This window comes from Chinchilla lanigera, unplaced genomic scaffold (assembly GCF_000276665.1).
Source record: "Chinchilla lanigera isolate Chin_1 unplaced genomic scaffold, ChiLan1.0 scaffold00028, whole genome shotgun sequence".
Taxonomy (NCBI): domain Eukaryota; kingdom Metazoa; phylum Chordata; class Mammalia; order Rodentia; family Chinchillidae; genus Chinchilla; species Chinchilla lanigera.
In genome coordinates, this window is record NW_004955429.1 from 4469206 (window position 1) to 4486272 (window position 17067).

At 35.6% G+C, this 17067-nt stretch overlaps 1 protein-coding gene across 4 annotated transcripts in view; it reads left to right on the plus strand.

The window, feature by feature from the left end:
• The window catches only part of Arhgap21 (Rho GTPase activating protein 21), a 135172-nt gene that overhangs the window by 44781 nt on the left and 73324 nt on the right, over positions 1–17067 (plus strand). For all 4 annotated transcript variants that reach the window (XM_013515486.1, XM_005386906.2, XM_005386908.2 and 1 more), the window contains 2 exons: positions 13417–13596; positions 15919–15943. In XM_013515486.1, coding sequence (XP_013370940.1) covers positions 13417–13596; positions 15919–15943 — 205 coding nt within the window. The remainder of the gene's footprint in view (positions 1–13416; positions 13597–15918; positions 15944–17067) is intronic.

Below are 17067 nucleotides of genomic sequence, written 5' to 3' on the forward strand. Positions count from 1 at the left end.
TCAGGGTCAAAAAAATACTAGTGTTTCCTTAGCCACCTTCCTCACCACATCTGACACCGTGGGACTTCTGGCTCTTCCTCCAAGTCAAAATGATGAGGAAAAGTAAATATTTTGAAGGACATTGAAATAGATTGACAGTATAACTAAAGACACCAAAAAAAAGGACTTTCAGAACAGCCTCGCCAAGTGGCAAGAATGGTAGGATAAGTGTGTTAGAAGCAAGGGGGAGGGATTTGGAGGGGGTAAGTGGCCATGTGTCTTCTTATTATAATAAAATTTTTAAGAAATTAAGCATCCACTGTATTTTTTTTAATCACACCTCATAGATCATCTTTAAGATAATGTGTCAAAAGTAGTATCTATACTTACCAATTTCTAAATCTTTGATGTGAAATGGTGCTATATGCAATTGACTAGCTCAAATGAGAAAAATGGGGAAATATGTAAATAGGAGTAATTCTTCAATAAACTTTTAAAGTAATACTCTTCATTTATATTGTCTTTGTTTTATATAAACCTTATTTGTTTATTACTATAAATTTAGTTCAGTTTTTAAGGCCATACTTTTCTGTTAAAATTTTTTGTTGGACACTAGAATAGGACATCAGTCTGCTTTGTGATTAAGATAGATGTATAAACAAATAATTACAGCATGGTAGGAACGTTGTACAGTGGTAGGATTCTCTGCAGTTAAGGGCCTAGGAAAATGGCACTCCCAGTAGAAGTATATGAGAATTATCGTTTGATTTCATTGTGTGTAACACGTGAAGCCATGCTTTTTCCAATTAATTTTAGTGTACTACTTTCTTCAGTGTCCTCTGCTGATAAGGAGCATTGTTCATGAGAGGCTTAATTTCTGCAGAAATTCTTAGCAAAAAATATTTTGAAAGTTCAGTCCTTTATAATTTGGAAAACCTCACAGAATGATATTTTAGGAACTGATTAACTCCGTATTGAAGAAGATAGTTCTATCAGTAAAGCATTATACTTGGGAAAAGAGAAGTTTGTTGTACTAAATGATCATTGCGTCATTACAGCTTTATAACTAATAGATATTTTCCAGCCAGTTAGCTGCAGATAAAGAATGTTAACCAAGACCATATTCCTGGGGCTGGGGATTTAGCTCAGTGGCACAGCGCCTACCTGGCAAGCACGAGGTCATGAGTTCGATTCCTGGTACCAGAAAAAAAAAAAACAACCCAAAAAACAGAAATCAAACAAACAAACCATATTCCTTCATTTTTCAGATACACTTAAAAGATGGGCAAATTGCTTGGGTCAGTGCAAATTGTATTAAACTACAAATATCTACTATGATCTGATTCTTGAATGTTTTGACATATGCGGTATTAACTATCATGATACTTTGAAAAATATGCATTGGCAAATTATTTCCTTTTATTGTTAGTTCTGTTCCTGTTTCAGAAAGTTGCATGCTTACTAAAAGGTAGGGAAGGAAAACAGAACTGAACAGAAATTTTAATGCTTGTTGAAGTAGTACTGCTGCATGATTGGTTGAGGGAGAAGGACTTGAGTGACTAAAATGACAGTATCATATTTTTCTGTTTTAAACGTGTTTGGGTTTTCATCATTGTAGTCTGTGTTCTACCACTGAACAAAGACCCCAGCACTGGCCTTCACGAGACAACCAAAAGTACATAGAAAGCAATTTTACGTGATGTTGGCAGTCTCAGTGCAGTCAGCTGTTCATTGCAAAGCTCTTGCCAGTGCACTCAGAAGGTGTTCAGGGGGGAAACTGATAAGTGTCTGGAAAGTCTTGTTTTTGACTAATGTTCAGATTGCATCTTTGTGTGTAAGTTACTGAAGTCTTCATTGAAAAAGACAGTGTTTGATGTATATTTTCCTCTGGGATTCATTGTTTTGAAGAAAAGAAAAAAACAAAAATAATGGTGTAAAATTTCAAAACACCAATGTAGGAGAGGAACAATAGTCAGTACATTGCGTATTGTTATCTTCAAAGTAGTTGCTCACAAGATATAGGCACAAAAAATTGATCAAACGATATAGGCATAAACTTTTCTTTTCAATGAACTAATAGCAATTAGTAGTATAACTGTCATTATCTTGTGTGTACACACGCACATTTATTTATTTATTTTTTCCTTTTCCCTTCCTTGTTTTCTCCTTTCTCCCATTCCAGTTTCTCTTTCCTTTTGAATAGTTTCTTCCCATTTCACAATAGCTATTATACATTTTGGGTCTTACTTACTCTTTCAGTTTCTTACACTAGGGAAACAGTATGATGTTTACACATGCAAGACTGATTTATTTCACTTATGAGTATGATCTCAAGTCACATCCATTTTCCTATAAGTATCTCAAGTTTATTCATCTTTATAGCTAAGTAGTACTCCAGTGTATAAAAATACCATATCTTTTTTTATCTATTCCTCGGTTGGTGGGCAATTGGGTTGCTTCCAAGATTTTGCTATGACAAATTGTGCTGCTATAAACATGAGTGTCTGTATATCACAGTGCTATGTTTTCAGTTCTGGGAAAATACCTAGAAATACAGTTTATAGAAAAATAAAGTGTGCAATGTAGGAAATAGCCTGTCTCTATCAAAATCTTCAACAATTACAATTATCAAAACACCCCTGCATTTTATTATCTTCTTGGTGTTAAATGGATTGAAAATATAACTTTTCCCTTTTAAACACACAATTACAAAGATAGTCACAATAGAAGAAAGTCATCACAAACATAGTGTCCTTGAGTGATGTCCGCAGTTGTTGCCTGAAATGAATTTGCATAACTGAATAGCTGGGTCAAATGGGACCTCTGATGCTAGTTTTTTGAAGATTCGCCACACTGATTTCCACAGTGGTTGCATCAGTCTACATGCCCACCAGCAGTGGAGAAGTTCACTTTTCCCCACAGCCCCTCCAGCATTTGTTATTGGGTGATTTCTTGATGATAGCCGTTCTTTCTGGGGTGAGTTGGAATCTCAGTGTTCTTTTAATTTGCATCTCTCAAATGACCAATGATGTTGAACGTTTTGTCATTGTTTCAAATGTAAAAGTTTACCTCTTAAAGTTGTAATAGTAGTTTAATACGATAATTATTAATTTGAATTTTTGGTATCATGTATCATGGTTAATATTTGAGAAGTTTTTAGCAGAGATGTATCTTCAAGAAGAAATTTTTGTCCTTTATTACATTGAATTTAGGCTTTCTGATCTTCAGGAAATGATCCTTTGAATGCACTTAATGTATATAAAACACCTTGTAAAATATTTTCATTTTTTCTTTAAAGCCAAAGCTATCAGCATTTAAAAATAAAAACAGACTATTTTAATTTCTTTAAGAGTAGTTCTAAGGGAGTGTGATTGAAACTTGAAGAGTAAAATAGTGAGCAAAGCCTGTGCCTGTGTAAAAGGCAGGTGCTTTTTCCTAACCTGAGTCTCTTGTTGGGAGGAAACAGGTAGACTCATCTAGTGACTGGTTATGGCTGCAGTCCAGATCACACATCTTAAACTTACTGTATATTAACAAGCCGCCTTGTGGCATCATACTACCAAGACATATCCTATTACCGGCTCAGTATCTTTAAATCATGTCAGTACTCTGTAAACATACGTAAACTCCAAAGAAATCATACCTTGAATACCTTGAAATTGTGGTGTAAAGTATGGTGTAAAATTAGCAACATTTTGAAATTGTGTAATAGCAAAATATCTGGGGAAAATCTCCTATTTCCATTTGCAGGGGAGTAGCTAAATAAGATTTGGTGTATTCACACTGGAATTGTATACACCAGTGAAAATAAATAAACCCAAGTAGAAACTTGCCAGCTGTCCATCAAACCCTCTTCTATTTCTTTGTTCAGGTAGGTAGATCTCACATGTCCCAGCATTTCTGTAGTAATGTGTGTGTGTATTTCAGTAACAGAATTAGAAAATAATGTCACAGGCTATTAAAGAAGAAAAAGTGAATGCAAAAAATATTCTAGTTAGATTCGGTCATACTTGCTTCTGGGATAAGATTAATAAAGAGGAGTTCTTTCAGATTTTAAGAAAAGTTATTTAAATGCCTTATGACTAGTAAGAATTCTTATTCCAACTATAATTTTGAAATCAATTTCTCTATATTTAGAATTTTAACCCAAACTTTTCCCTGGTATGCAAATATTTATTGTTACAAAGAGGACTAAGGGAGAGAATTAGATAGTATAAGTTAAGTGTATCATCACTACCGACAGACAGCTTGAAGCATCTGACTGGAAAGTGATTCTGAATGGATCATAAAAATGAAGAAAAGTACATTGTGATTTTTTTTTTGCCAGCTTATCATTTTGTGAGACTAATAACACTGTTACTAGATTACATGTATCATAAGTCAGAAATAGCTTTGAAACTTGTAACAGTAGTCAAAACTAAACCATTCATGAAACACTTCTGGATGTTTCATAAGATTGTTTCCAACTTTTTAATATACTTAGATTTAAAATTGCTATTTTCTATGAATGTGACATTTTAAAAGTGAGGATTTAAGATGTCTTTGAAATATGATCTGGGGGAGAGAGAAAGGGAGAGGATATAGAGAGAAGAAAGGATGAGAAAGAAGAAAACGGGAGAGGAGCAGCAGAAGAAGAGGAAGGTGGGAGAGGGGAAGAGAGAAATGTACTGTCTAGGTAAAAGAGTAAAAACTAGAAACCTGAATAAAAAAGGAAATCACATAGTAAAACACCAGCAATTCAAAATAATGTAGAAATGGAGCCACACCAAAACAGCACTAGAGAAGACCCATATCCCCAGTCAATTTATACATGTCATCTGTATAAAAGATGTTACCAATAAATGTTCAAGTCAATAATAAATTTACAAGTTGAGTTATATTTGGAAAAATAAAGTTCACTTGTTTAATTAGAAATATTATGGATAAAAGTCGCCTAGACCTTTCATCTTCAAGTTGTGAGAGTGTTAAATACAGTGTCTTTAGTCATATTAAATATGCACTGAAAACCAGAAATTACTTTTTGGGAAAATATTCATAGATGTGTAGCATCTGTGCAATTCCAATTGTTTTCAAACTGGATTGGCCAACATAGGGGAGAATCAAGAGAGCCCACAGACTGCATGTAAAGGATTCCAGGCATACTTAAGCATATACAAAATTATATTCAAGTCTTTTGTTTGTTTTTTTGAGACAGGGTCTCACTATGCAGTTCAGGCTGGCCTTGAGCTCACTTTGTAGCCCAGGCTGGTCTCGAATTTGCAACGATCCTCCTGCCTCAGCCTCCCGCATGCTGGGATTACAGGTACGTGCCACCATGCCTGGCTCAAAATTATATTCAGTCATACTTTAACTAAATTGGAATTTAAACAAAAAAAGAGCTTAATTCTAAACATCAGATTCCTGTACATATTCGAATGTTTTACAAGGAAGTGGCCCATCAATTCATGTCAATATGTGAGGAATAATTTGCTCTGAGATTAGGACTGTGGAATATCTGAAAGACAAGCAGTATCTGATTAAAACCGTAATATTCCTCCTGTGTCACTAGTGTCATGTCGTGGAACAAGTGGGCGGGCTGGCTGATTCACGTCACCTGCTGGCTCATTTTGGTGACGTACTCATCCACTGTGAACCCATTCCTTCATCACACTTGTGATGTTTGTCAAAACGTAGTGAAAGTTTGAGCTGGGGTGAAACTCAACCGTAAAGCGCTTATCTAGCATGCAGAAGGCCCTGGGATCCCCAGTACAATAAAAATCCAATGAGAGTTGTATAGCTCTTCAAGATTCTGTTTAAACAAACCATACTTTTTACACTGATGTCCTGAGTGTCTGAAAAGTAATAATAGGTTTTTGAAATAAGTTTTCATGCATTAGTAACCTCTGTGATTTTTTTTTTTAAAGAGTTAAATACTGTTTGCTTTATGCAAGGGCTCAAAAAAGCCTCAAATTTTGATGTACTTTGGACTTTGGATTTTTTCCTTAGGAATACTCAGACTGTGTTACCATCCTTCTGTTAATGCCAAGGAGTCAAGGCTCGTGTGTGTTAAGCAGCCTGCCTGCTGTAGTCTGCAGCTAGTAAGTAAAGGGTCCAGGCCCAGGCAGCCTCATTGTGAGGTCTGCTGTGCATTTCCTCCGTGCATGCCATTTCCCAGCATTACAGGATAAGCTTGAAGCCAGTGATAGAACACAGTAGGTCCAAAATTCAACCATAGAAAAGAGCAAAAAAAAAAAGAAAAAAGAAATGAGCGCACACACTGAAATTCAGTCTTATGTTTCCTCAGCAACTGACATCATGAAAAGGGATTGTATCAGTATGAAAAAGAACTTCCCTGAAAATAGAGATTTTACTCTAAGTACCTGGTATTGATAATACAATTGCTGGCAATAGTAATCTTATAATTTTAGATATACCATGAAATTATGTCTTCTAAGGTGAATATAATATAAAATACTTTCTCATGCTTTACCACAAGTAATTTCTGGAATCTACTGGGAAGCTGACCTCATTCTTCAAGTATAAAAAATTAGAGATGATAGCTTAAGACATGTTATTTGTTGTGCATATAGGCCTTCTTTTATAACTATTATGTGTATTTGTGTGACAGCCATATCTCTTCCACTTGGGACAAAATTTAGACTTTGTACCTCCCATACATACGTTGTTTTTTTTTTTTTTCCATAAAAACCATCTTTACTGAGGTATAATTTACAAACAGAAAAGCCACTCATTCTAAGTGTACATTTCAGTGGTTTGTGGCAAATTTATAATTCTAACACTTTTATCCCAATTTCTTAGAACGTTTCCATTACCCTAAAAAGTTAAGTCTGTCAGCTTATGTTCCCTTATGTGTGGTTATTACTTTTATTATTTTATGATGGGTGTTTTCCCCTAACACTTTCCCTGTCACCCTTCTTTTAGTTTGCTTTGTCTAGTTGTTGTATCTAATTTTCATGGAGTTTTTCTTTTTTTTTTTTTATTTTGGTTTCTTAACCTTGAGCTGTTCTTCAATCAGATGACCTTGCTATGAAGTCTTTTAAGGGACTCCGATGGCAGTGCTTAGTCCACAGGAGTTTAACTGCTGGTGCTCCAGTCCGTGCTTAGCTTCCAGCCCTCGGCTGCTGCCGATATATGAGTTGCTGGTCGTGGTGGGAAGGCGATATGCGTAGTGATACACACAGCGGAGGTCCTAGTGGAGAAACCGGGGACTGGGAATGAAATCCTTCACTGTGTGGGCCCGCAGTTTGCCTTTGTTACAAACAGATCAAAGGCACTGTGGATTTGTGGGAGTGAAGAAGGCACATGTGTCTATTTCTTTCCGTCTTCTCTTTGGATATAGACCCACGAAAATGTAACCCTCCCTGTTTTCTGCAGGGAAAAGATAGATGTTTAGAGGGGTCTCAGTGTGATCATCTAGATGGATGGGAGACAGCTGAGCTGTCTATGTCTCATCCCAACATTTTTCAGAAAGCAAAAGTCAAATTGCTTACTCTTTATCCTGTCATTTCTTTTTCTGTAAAAAAGTCAGTTATACAATATCCAGCAAGCTTGATTCAGAAACGTGAAGCATGAAATGGCAATCTAAGAGTTTCTCATATTATTTAAAAGAGAAGAAAATGTGAAGTATATTTGGGAGCTGTGAGATGAAGTCATAATAATGTACTAGAAATTTAATACATGAATAGCTTTTAAAGAATTAAAATGAGAGTCCTATAGATAAAAGAAAAATTTAAAGATAGTAAATTAGATCAATGACCTATTAGAAGCAAAAATCCATGCAGATTATTCCCAGGCATGATGGCACACACCTGTAATCCCAGCACTAGGGAGGCTGAGGCAGGAGGATTGCTTTGAGTTCGAGGCCAGAGTGAGGTACATAGTGAGACCCTGTCTCAAAACAAACAAACAAAAAAGAATCTATGCAGATTATAAAGTGGAAGAGAGAATGTGAAATAATGTGGCAGAGAAAATATTCTAGCCTCACATTGAGGAAAACCTCATTTTAATTCTTTTCTGGTTCTAGCCAGCCGCAGTCTTTGATAATTCTCAAATCTGAAGTACAGTTTCCTTATGTCTAACATGAAAAGGTTCATGTATTTAGGTTAAATACTAAGGTCTTCTGTGCTTTAAAAATGCATAACGAGGTGACAAGAAGCCCATGAAAAGATGTTCATCAGCAACCGTTAGGAAAATACGTACTAAGATCACTGTAAGATAGCAGGTCTGTACTTATCACAAGGACTAAAATAAAAAATAGTGGCGGGGCTGGGGATTTAGCTCAGCGGCACAGCGCCTGCCTGGCAGTCGAAGTCATGAGTTCAATTCCTGGTACCGGAAAACAAACAAACAAACAAAAAATAGTGGCAATACCAAATGTTGTTGAGGGTGTAGAGAAGCCAGATCACTTATACATTGCTGGTAGGCGTGTAAAATTGTACAATCACTCTGGAAAAGAATTTGGCAGTTTCTTATAAAATTAAAAATGTATCACTATATGCTGTGATCTGAATGCATATCTTCCCAAAATTCATGTGTTACGATCCTGACCCTGTGCCGCATGGTGAGGCTTATAAGAGGTAAAGATTTGGGGAGATGATTTAGATTAGAAGGACTGAGCCCTAAAGAATAGGATATGTGCCCTTATAAGAGAGGCCTCAGAACTACCACGCCCTTCCTCCCTGTCAGAACACCACAGGAAGGAGCCATCTGTGAGGAGGAGGGTCCTCACCAAACAGCAAATCTGCTGGCACCTTGGTGTTGGACTTTACAATTTTCAACAATATAAAAACTAAATCTATGTTGTTTATAAAACACCCAGTCTGTGACACTTGCTAAAAAAGAAATTCAGCACAAATTTTAAGGTCTTATTAATTGGTTTTACTTGTGATTCTAGAATTGGGCAGCACTGCATTCCATAAAATAGTGTGTTCACATGAGCAGAGCAGAAGGGGTTGGTTGCTTGCTTCCTTTCGTTTTGTTTTTGAGACAGGGTTTTACTGTACAGTTCACCCTGGCCTTGAACTCACTTTGTAGCCCAGGCTGGCCTCAAACTTGCAGCAAACCTCCTGCCTCAGCCTCCCAAATGCTGGGATTACAGGCGTACACCACCACACCCAGCCAGGGGTTGTTTTTAGAGGGAGAAAAAGTACAAAGAAAGCAGAAGAAACTAGTGGATTTCAAAGTTACATTTCTTTCCAGGTGTGGTTGTGCACAACTGTAATCCTAGCACTCAGGAAGCTGAGGCAGGAGGGTTACTGCAAACTCAAGGCCAGCCTGGGCTACATAGTGAGCTCAAGGTCAGCCTGAACTACCTCTCTTGAAAAACGAAATTACATTTCTTATAAAGGAGGGACAAGGAAAGAGAACAGCAGAAAAGTAAATAGTTAACTTCAGGTTACTTACTTATGTAAGGATTAAAGCATAGGGAACTTCACTGTTGCACTGATTGAAACTATCCTATTTGCAAATGTTAGTTCTCTTTCTCCCCTGATTTCTCTGGCTGTCAGAGAACACCTCAATTTCAGTTCGGTGATGTGGAACTTGAGAATGAGTGACTACATTGTGATTTTTCATCTGTTCTGCTGGGGCTGGTGCAGGAGCCTACTGTATTTATACAGTGGCCTCCTGTAGTTTCTATTTGACAGTGTTATGGTCCCCTCCTCTTTAAAAGCCCCCAAATCTGCAAAAGGGAGAAAAACTACAGTCAATTTACCAGTAATTAGTTTCTAATATTCATAGTCTCTGTCGATGACTTCAGAGTTTTGGTTCACTCCGGTAGCTAAAAACTGAGGAAAAACAGGTGGTTATTGAAAATTCAACCTCTTCTTTCGTTACTGATTGCTAACCCAGTTTTTTTTTTTTTCCTCTCCAGGGCTCCATTATTTGTTTTGACGCATTTTTCCACTACATCTTATGCATGAATATGTTAAAATATTGTGAAACACTGTGATTTAAAGAAATACCAGATCTAGATATAGTAGTGCATGCCTGCAATCCCAGCTACTCAGGAGGCTGAGGCAGGACGATTGCCAGTTCAGGGCGAGCCTACACAATTTAGTGAGACCCTGTCTCAAAAATTTTAAAAATCAGAAAAGAAATGGGGATGTAGTTCAGTGGCATGTATGAAGCCCTGGGTTTGATCCCTAGTATGGGAAAAGAGGAGAAGAATTACCATAAAAAATAAATTTGAAGAGAATTAGAGAAGATGGTAAATATTGTGGTGCTTGCAGAGAAAAAACAAAGAGTTAGTATTTATTAAGTGTTATATGCTCAGTTTTGTATGCATTTCTCATTTAATATACATTATTACTTTTTTTTGGATGAGGAAACTGAAGCTTGGTGAGGTTAAATAATTGTCCGTTATTATAGAATCAGCCAGTGGCAGAGCCAGGACCAGCACTTGCTGACTCCAAACCCCATATTCTTACCCAGTACTAAAATGAAAATGCAAATGCTGAGTAAGATGAAAACAGAAACCTAAAAAGCAAGGGTAAATGGCAAACAATGATTAGCAAGTTATTTTTTGCAGTGTTAAATTATAGAATTACTTTACTTTTTATGTTTATATTTGATAGAAATACAATATTATATACAATACATATTGCTGTTATATGGCATAATATAAAATACACTCTTAGGAATGCTTCACATTTCTTAAGTATGTCACCAGTACTGTTGAAGAAACGTGTATCTTCCGGATTGAGCCCTAGCTTCCTCGTGATTGGGTATTCTTGTTTGCCTCCTTAGGATAGCCACTTTCTTGAGTTTCATGGAAATTGCTCTATTGCATTTTTTTTTTTTTTTTTTTTAGTACTGGGAATCGAACTCAGGACGTTGTGCTTACCAGGCAGGCACTTATGCCACTGAGCTAAATCCCCAGCCTCCAGTTCATCTTTGTTGTTGTTGTTGTTGTTGAAATATCTTTACTGTGGTGTGTTTGACATATAATCAGCTATATGGATCTGAAGCTTACAGTTTGTAAGCTTTTATGCACGTATGCATCCAGGAAAAAACTGTCATGGACGAGGGAATGAACATACTCATCACCCTCCAAAGCTCCCTCATTCTTCCCCTGATCCAAGCAGCCAGCCGCTAATCTGACTGCAGTCAGGATAGGTTAGATGTGGGGATGTCTCTAGGAATTTATAGAAGTGGCCATGTGGTACGTATTCTTTTTTTGGTCTAGGCCCTTAACTCAGCATGACTAATATACAGTGATGAGTATCAGCAGTTTATTTCATTTTATTATTAAATAATATTGTATTGTTTGTGTGCACCATGGTTTATTTATATGTTCCCCTGTTGGTAAGTACTTGGAGTATCTTACAGTCCATGGCTATAACAGATAAAGCTGCTATGGATATTTCTGTATGAGTTTTTATATTGATATCTACTTAAAGTTTCTCTTGAGTATTTACCTAGCGTCACAATGGCTGTGGCAGGCTTTAACTCACAGCAGTCCTCCTGCCCCGGCTTCCCAGGTGCTAGGATTACAGGCATGCGCCACCACTCCCAGCTTCACACTGTTTTTTGAAGCTTTCATACCGTTTTAGATATGTACCTACAGTATCTGAGCGTTTCAGGTGTTTTACATCTTGCCCTACAGTTGGCACGGTTGGTCTTCATAGCTTTGGTACTTCTTATATGTGTGGAGAGGTATCTCATTGTGTGTTTAGTTAGCATTTTTCTGTTGACTGTTAATGCTGAGGGTCTCGTCACGTGCTTATTTGCATCCATATAACTTCTTTGGTGAAGCTTGTTCAGATCACCTGCCAATTTTTTGTTTCAGATTTTTTTCTCATCACTGAATTTTGAGAGTTCTGTTTATATTCTAGATACAAGTCCTTCATGAGGCATTCATTTACACATACAGTCTCCTGTTGCTTAACTTTTCATTTTCTTATGTGCCTCTCAAAGATCAGAAGTTCTTAATTTTGATGAAGTCGCATTTATCTTTTGACATCATGTCTAAGAAACCTGAGCCTAAGCTTGTAAAGGTTTTTGCTTTGGTTAAATCCTTTTGCTTTAGTAAAAACTGTGTTAATTTTTGAATGTAATGCTAGTTAGAAGCTGCTGTTCTTTCCTTTTTCATGCATATGGACAGCCAGTTGTTCCAGTACGTTTGTGATTAAGTATTTGTATTGTACTTGTGCAGAATCAACATGTTCACACTTCTGGGTAAATACCTAGAGGCTCAGTTGTTCTGTCATATGGCTGTGGGGTTACAGCTGGACTATGTTGTGGTCTGTCTTAATGGTAGCACTGTACTGTCTTGATTATTGTAGCTTTGTAAGTTTTTTTTGTAACTTTTTAAGTCTTGAATACCTATAAATATACTTATCTTGGTTTTTTTCAAAGTTGTTTTGGGTATTTTAGTTCTTTGCATTATAAAGTGAGTTTTAGAAAAAGGTGACAACTTTTACACACAAATCTCCGGAGATTTCAATTGGGATTATATTGAATTTAGATAATATTTTGGGAAAGTTAACATCATGATAATACTGAGTCTTAAGATGAACATGATATATTTCTCATTAATTATTCTTTAATATGTCCCAGTAGTGTTTTAGGATTTCAATTTGCAGGTTTTACAAATCTTTCTTAAACTTTTCTTAAGCATTTCGCACTTTTAATCCCATCTTATGTTTAAGATGGGATTTATATTTTTAAATTCTAGTTTTCAATTGCTTACTGCTAGCATGTACAGAAATAATATTGATTTTGTATCTTGCACAATGCTTTTGTTCACATTCCAACCACTCAGTTACATAGCCAGTGTCACTATAGATTTGTTTGGGTAATTTTTTTCTAGCTATCTTCTCACCTTTGTATAAAGCAAATCATTGTGGAAGAATTGATAGAAGGTAGGAGTGGTAGAAGGTAGTAAAAAAATATAATAGAATTAAGCAAAGTGTTTGCCTTTTGGTAAAGTTCACATTTCAAAACTCCTGGGATGAACTTGGAATTGTAATTTAAAATCTTGTAGAGTGCTTCCATATAAAATTTGAGAAAGCTGTTTGACTGGGGAGGTGTCCAGGTTAGAGATAAGTATTTGTGAGTCACCTGCATGTAGAAGGAATTTAATGCATAAGACTGAAGTGTAGCCAGAGAAGGCCATGGACTGAGGCCTGGATACTCCCAAGTTCAGAAATTTAGTAGATGAAGAAGTAAAGCAGATTGAGGAAAAAATGGGCTGTAAGGTGGGAGCAGAATTAGTGTGGGCAGTCAAGTGGTGTGACTTCCAAGGAGGACACCATCCCTGCGCCGATTGATAGGTCAATAAAATTACATGCAATTTGCTGAGGTTTGTGCATCTTTTTAAGTAAGAGTTTCAAGTCTTTTATCTATGTGCAGGTATTACATTTTTACATATAATTTTTACAGGGAGTATATTTTGTTAATGTAGTTAATTTTCAAATACTTTTTTTTAAACTTTAGGTATCAAAAAATAAAGATGGAAAAGAACAAAGTGAAACTGTATCACCATCCGAAGATGAAACATTCTCCTGGCCAGGTCCCAAAACAGTTATGTTGAAAAGAACATCTCAAGGCTTTGGTTTTACTTTAAGGCATTTTATTGTTTATCCTCCAGAGTCTGCAATTCAGTTTTCATATAAGGTAAGAGAAATAATTAATAACTTGAAAAAATAGGTTAATTCCTATTTTGTCTTATTTTTCCTTTCCTTCATTTCTTTTTTCTGTCTTAAAAGAATTAAATGTTATATTTACATTTTGTCTTTTGTTTTTTTAGATACTTTTCTACCTTCTAGAACAAAAACCTTAATATTCTATGAAAGATCGTGCACTTCTAAACTCCGGTGTTTCAAGGGCTTACAGACTTCCTTAAGGTTTTTCTAATACGAACATAGCTCTTACCTTACTGTCTAGAAAGTTTATAAGTTTTCTGGGAAGGATGTACAAAGGAAATAACTGATTAAAATATTGTTCTAGTTATAGAAAATTCATAAGATGATAGCAATACATCCAGATAATGTGGTGAGTCAGAATTTTAAAACACAGCTGCTTGTCAGCATGAATTATATGAATCTGCTTCAGAGGATAACAATAAGATCAAAAACGGGGGTGTGTAGTAATTATAATTGCAGTTGACACACCGAGTACTTGCTGTGTTCTTTACAACTCTTTATGAAAGTTAATCTCACTTCATCTTCACCAACATCCTGTGGAGCAAGTGGTGTTATTAGCCTCGTGTAACAGAGAGAACTGATCTGGGACGTATAATGGACCTGGTACTTGAACTTGGCCAATATATCTGAATGTGCAGGTGTTTAAAAAGCAGTGTCTGCATGTATCTAGAGAGTACACTCTTTCATTACAGGTTTGTTAGGTGCATCTTTTTGGTAAAATGTCTCTTACAGGATAGTCTCTTTGTAAACATCCCTAATAGCCTTTAACGATTATGAATAACTGCTAGTTTTAGAATTAAAATTTACCGACTTGGGATGTATATATTTCCTGTAAAACTGTTGACTAGATGTCCAGACAATCTAGTTTATCTTAAAAGGTCTAAAGTAGTACTAATTATGCATTAGGTCACATACCATAGCATTTGATAATTACATATTAGGGTTGAGGGCTTTTTTTGTTTGGGTTTTGTTTTGAATGAGAGCTTTGGGCCATGTTAAGTGTATAGACAGTACACTTTTATAAGATAATTTTACTAAACACAGGTTAAAAATATATCCTTATTGTACATATTTCTAGAAATTTTCAGTAGAATAATGTAATTGTTGACAGCATAGTCCTTGGAGTCAGAGGAGCCAGCGTTTGAGCCCACTGCTCCCTCTTGTTATGGGACTGTGATAAGGCCCATAACAGACAACAGGACCACCTTTCTCATGAACTCATTGATAATTACAAGATTTAGTACATATAAGATACAGTAGGACTTGACATATTATAACTGCTCAGTAAATTCTACCTGTTATTTAGTATAGAAGTCCTTGCAAATAAGTCTCAGTCTTTTTTCCTGGAATAAATATATTGAAATATTTTTCATTTTAGTTATGACATTTTATCAACTTACTTCAAAGATGTTTTGTTTGTTTGGTTTTGATGGGGCTAGAGATTGAACCCAGGGCTTTGCATATACTAGGTAAACATTCTACCACTGAGCTGTATCCCCAACCCCAAAGGAATTTAAAAACAATTTCGGCATTGTATCAAAGATATGCAGTTTATACAACAGTGTCTTTATTATGTCACTTAGCTGGCAGCCTTTCTAGCGTCAGAACAGAACTTATAAGCAGCAGCAGCAGAACAACTGTTCCGCAGCCAAAATAAAGGTCAAAAATTATGTAATAAATTATCAAATGTCTGTTTTTCTTTTTACAGTACATGTTAGCTTCCATATGGTTGAAACTCAGCAAATGTTTGAATAAATGTATTTTTATACTTTTTTTTAAAGGTTTTTCTAATTTCTGAGCTAGATATAGATTGCACAGCAGTAGGACAGCTTGATAGCAAAAAAAGACCAAATAAAACTTTTGTATTGAGTGTGAGAACTGAAATATGGAGCTGTTTGGAACCAGTCCATGTACATAGATAATTCGGGTGCTGTGATGGCCCTAGAGGTTCTGCCAAGGTCAATATAGTACAGTAGGTGATGACCAGACTTCATCCCTGAATTTGCGCTTCATCCGCCACAACTGTTGACTTGATGACCCCTCTTGGTTCCATTAGAAACTCACACATAACATGTCAGAAACAACTCCTGATATCTTCCTGCTGAATTGGCTTCACCCATAGCTTTCTTTTCTCTATTTGTGGAAACTCCGCCTTTCTGACAAAAGGCACTGTTAGTGAGGCTTTAATTGGATTATATTGGGGAGGGAAGTTTGAATTAAGTTGAACCTTGCTGTGATTTGCCAAGAGTTTATAAATGTGTATTCATAAATGAATTTTTTTTTTATTATGTAGGATGAAGAAAATGGAAACAGAGGAGGTAAAAAAGTTTTAATTTTTGGATGAATGTATTTATATCTATGCCTTTCTGTTAAGTGATATTAACTAAGATGCTATACTTTTTGAAGTTCAAATGCATATCGGTTCTTATATGTGAAAGTCATAGATATTAGATTCTTTTACTATAGATGTAAACATTGTATGAACTCCATTTATATTAAAAGTAACTTAAAATTTAGTGATTCTTTTAGATATAGAATGCTTACTTTTTTATCAACTAGGCTTAATTGACTTACATACTAAAGAGGATTTAGTAGTTCCCTTTCATATTTAATCTTAGTTAAACATTATTTAAGGAGCTTAAAAGGAGAATTGAGCTGGGAATAGGATTACTTCTTAATGATTTTTCTTTTAATTTTAAAATAACATTAATGAGTTAAAATTTATATACAATAAAATACACTGTAGAAAATTTTAGACTTAAAAAGTTACACATATAATACAGTGAATTTCCACATATGCTTCATTCAACTTCTCCTGTGTTAAAACTTACGTAACAATGATACAACGAATAAAACACAAATTGGCACTGGTGTGATAGTATTGCTTCAACTACTGTCTATATTTGGGTTGTACCAGTTTTTTTACCAGGGTCCTTTTTCTCTTCCAGCACCCTACATTGCGTTCAGTTATCATGTCCCCTTTATCTCTTCCACTTTGTGACAGTTTCAAAGCCTTTTTATTTCTTTTATTTTATGCCTTTGGTATTTTTGAAAACTACTCAGTTTTTATTTTGTAAAATATCCTTTAATTTGTATTTGTATGATACTTTCTCATTATTAGTTTATGCATTTTACCAAGAATGCCTTATTTGTATCTATTTTAAGTGTACAGTTTGAGTTTTCACAAATGTATAACCTGTTAAACCACTGTCCAAATCAAGATACGATATCAGAAATGTTTCCATCATCATTGCATGAAGTTTCCTAGTACTCTTTCCTTACTCCCTGGCCCTAAAAAATCACTAATCTGCTTTCTGTCACCATACATTAGTTTTGCCTCTTCTAGAATTTTTTATAAGTGCAACTTCTTATATAATGCAATATATATATACTCTTTGTGTCTTTTGCCTGGCATATTTTTCAAGTTCACCATATTGTATGT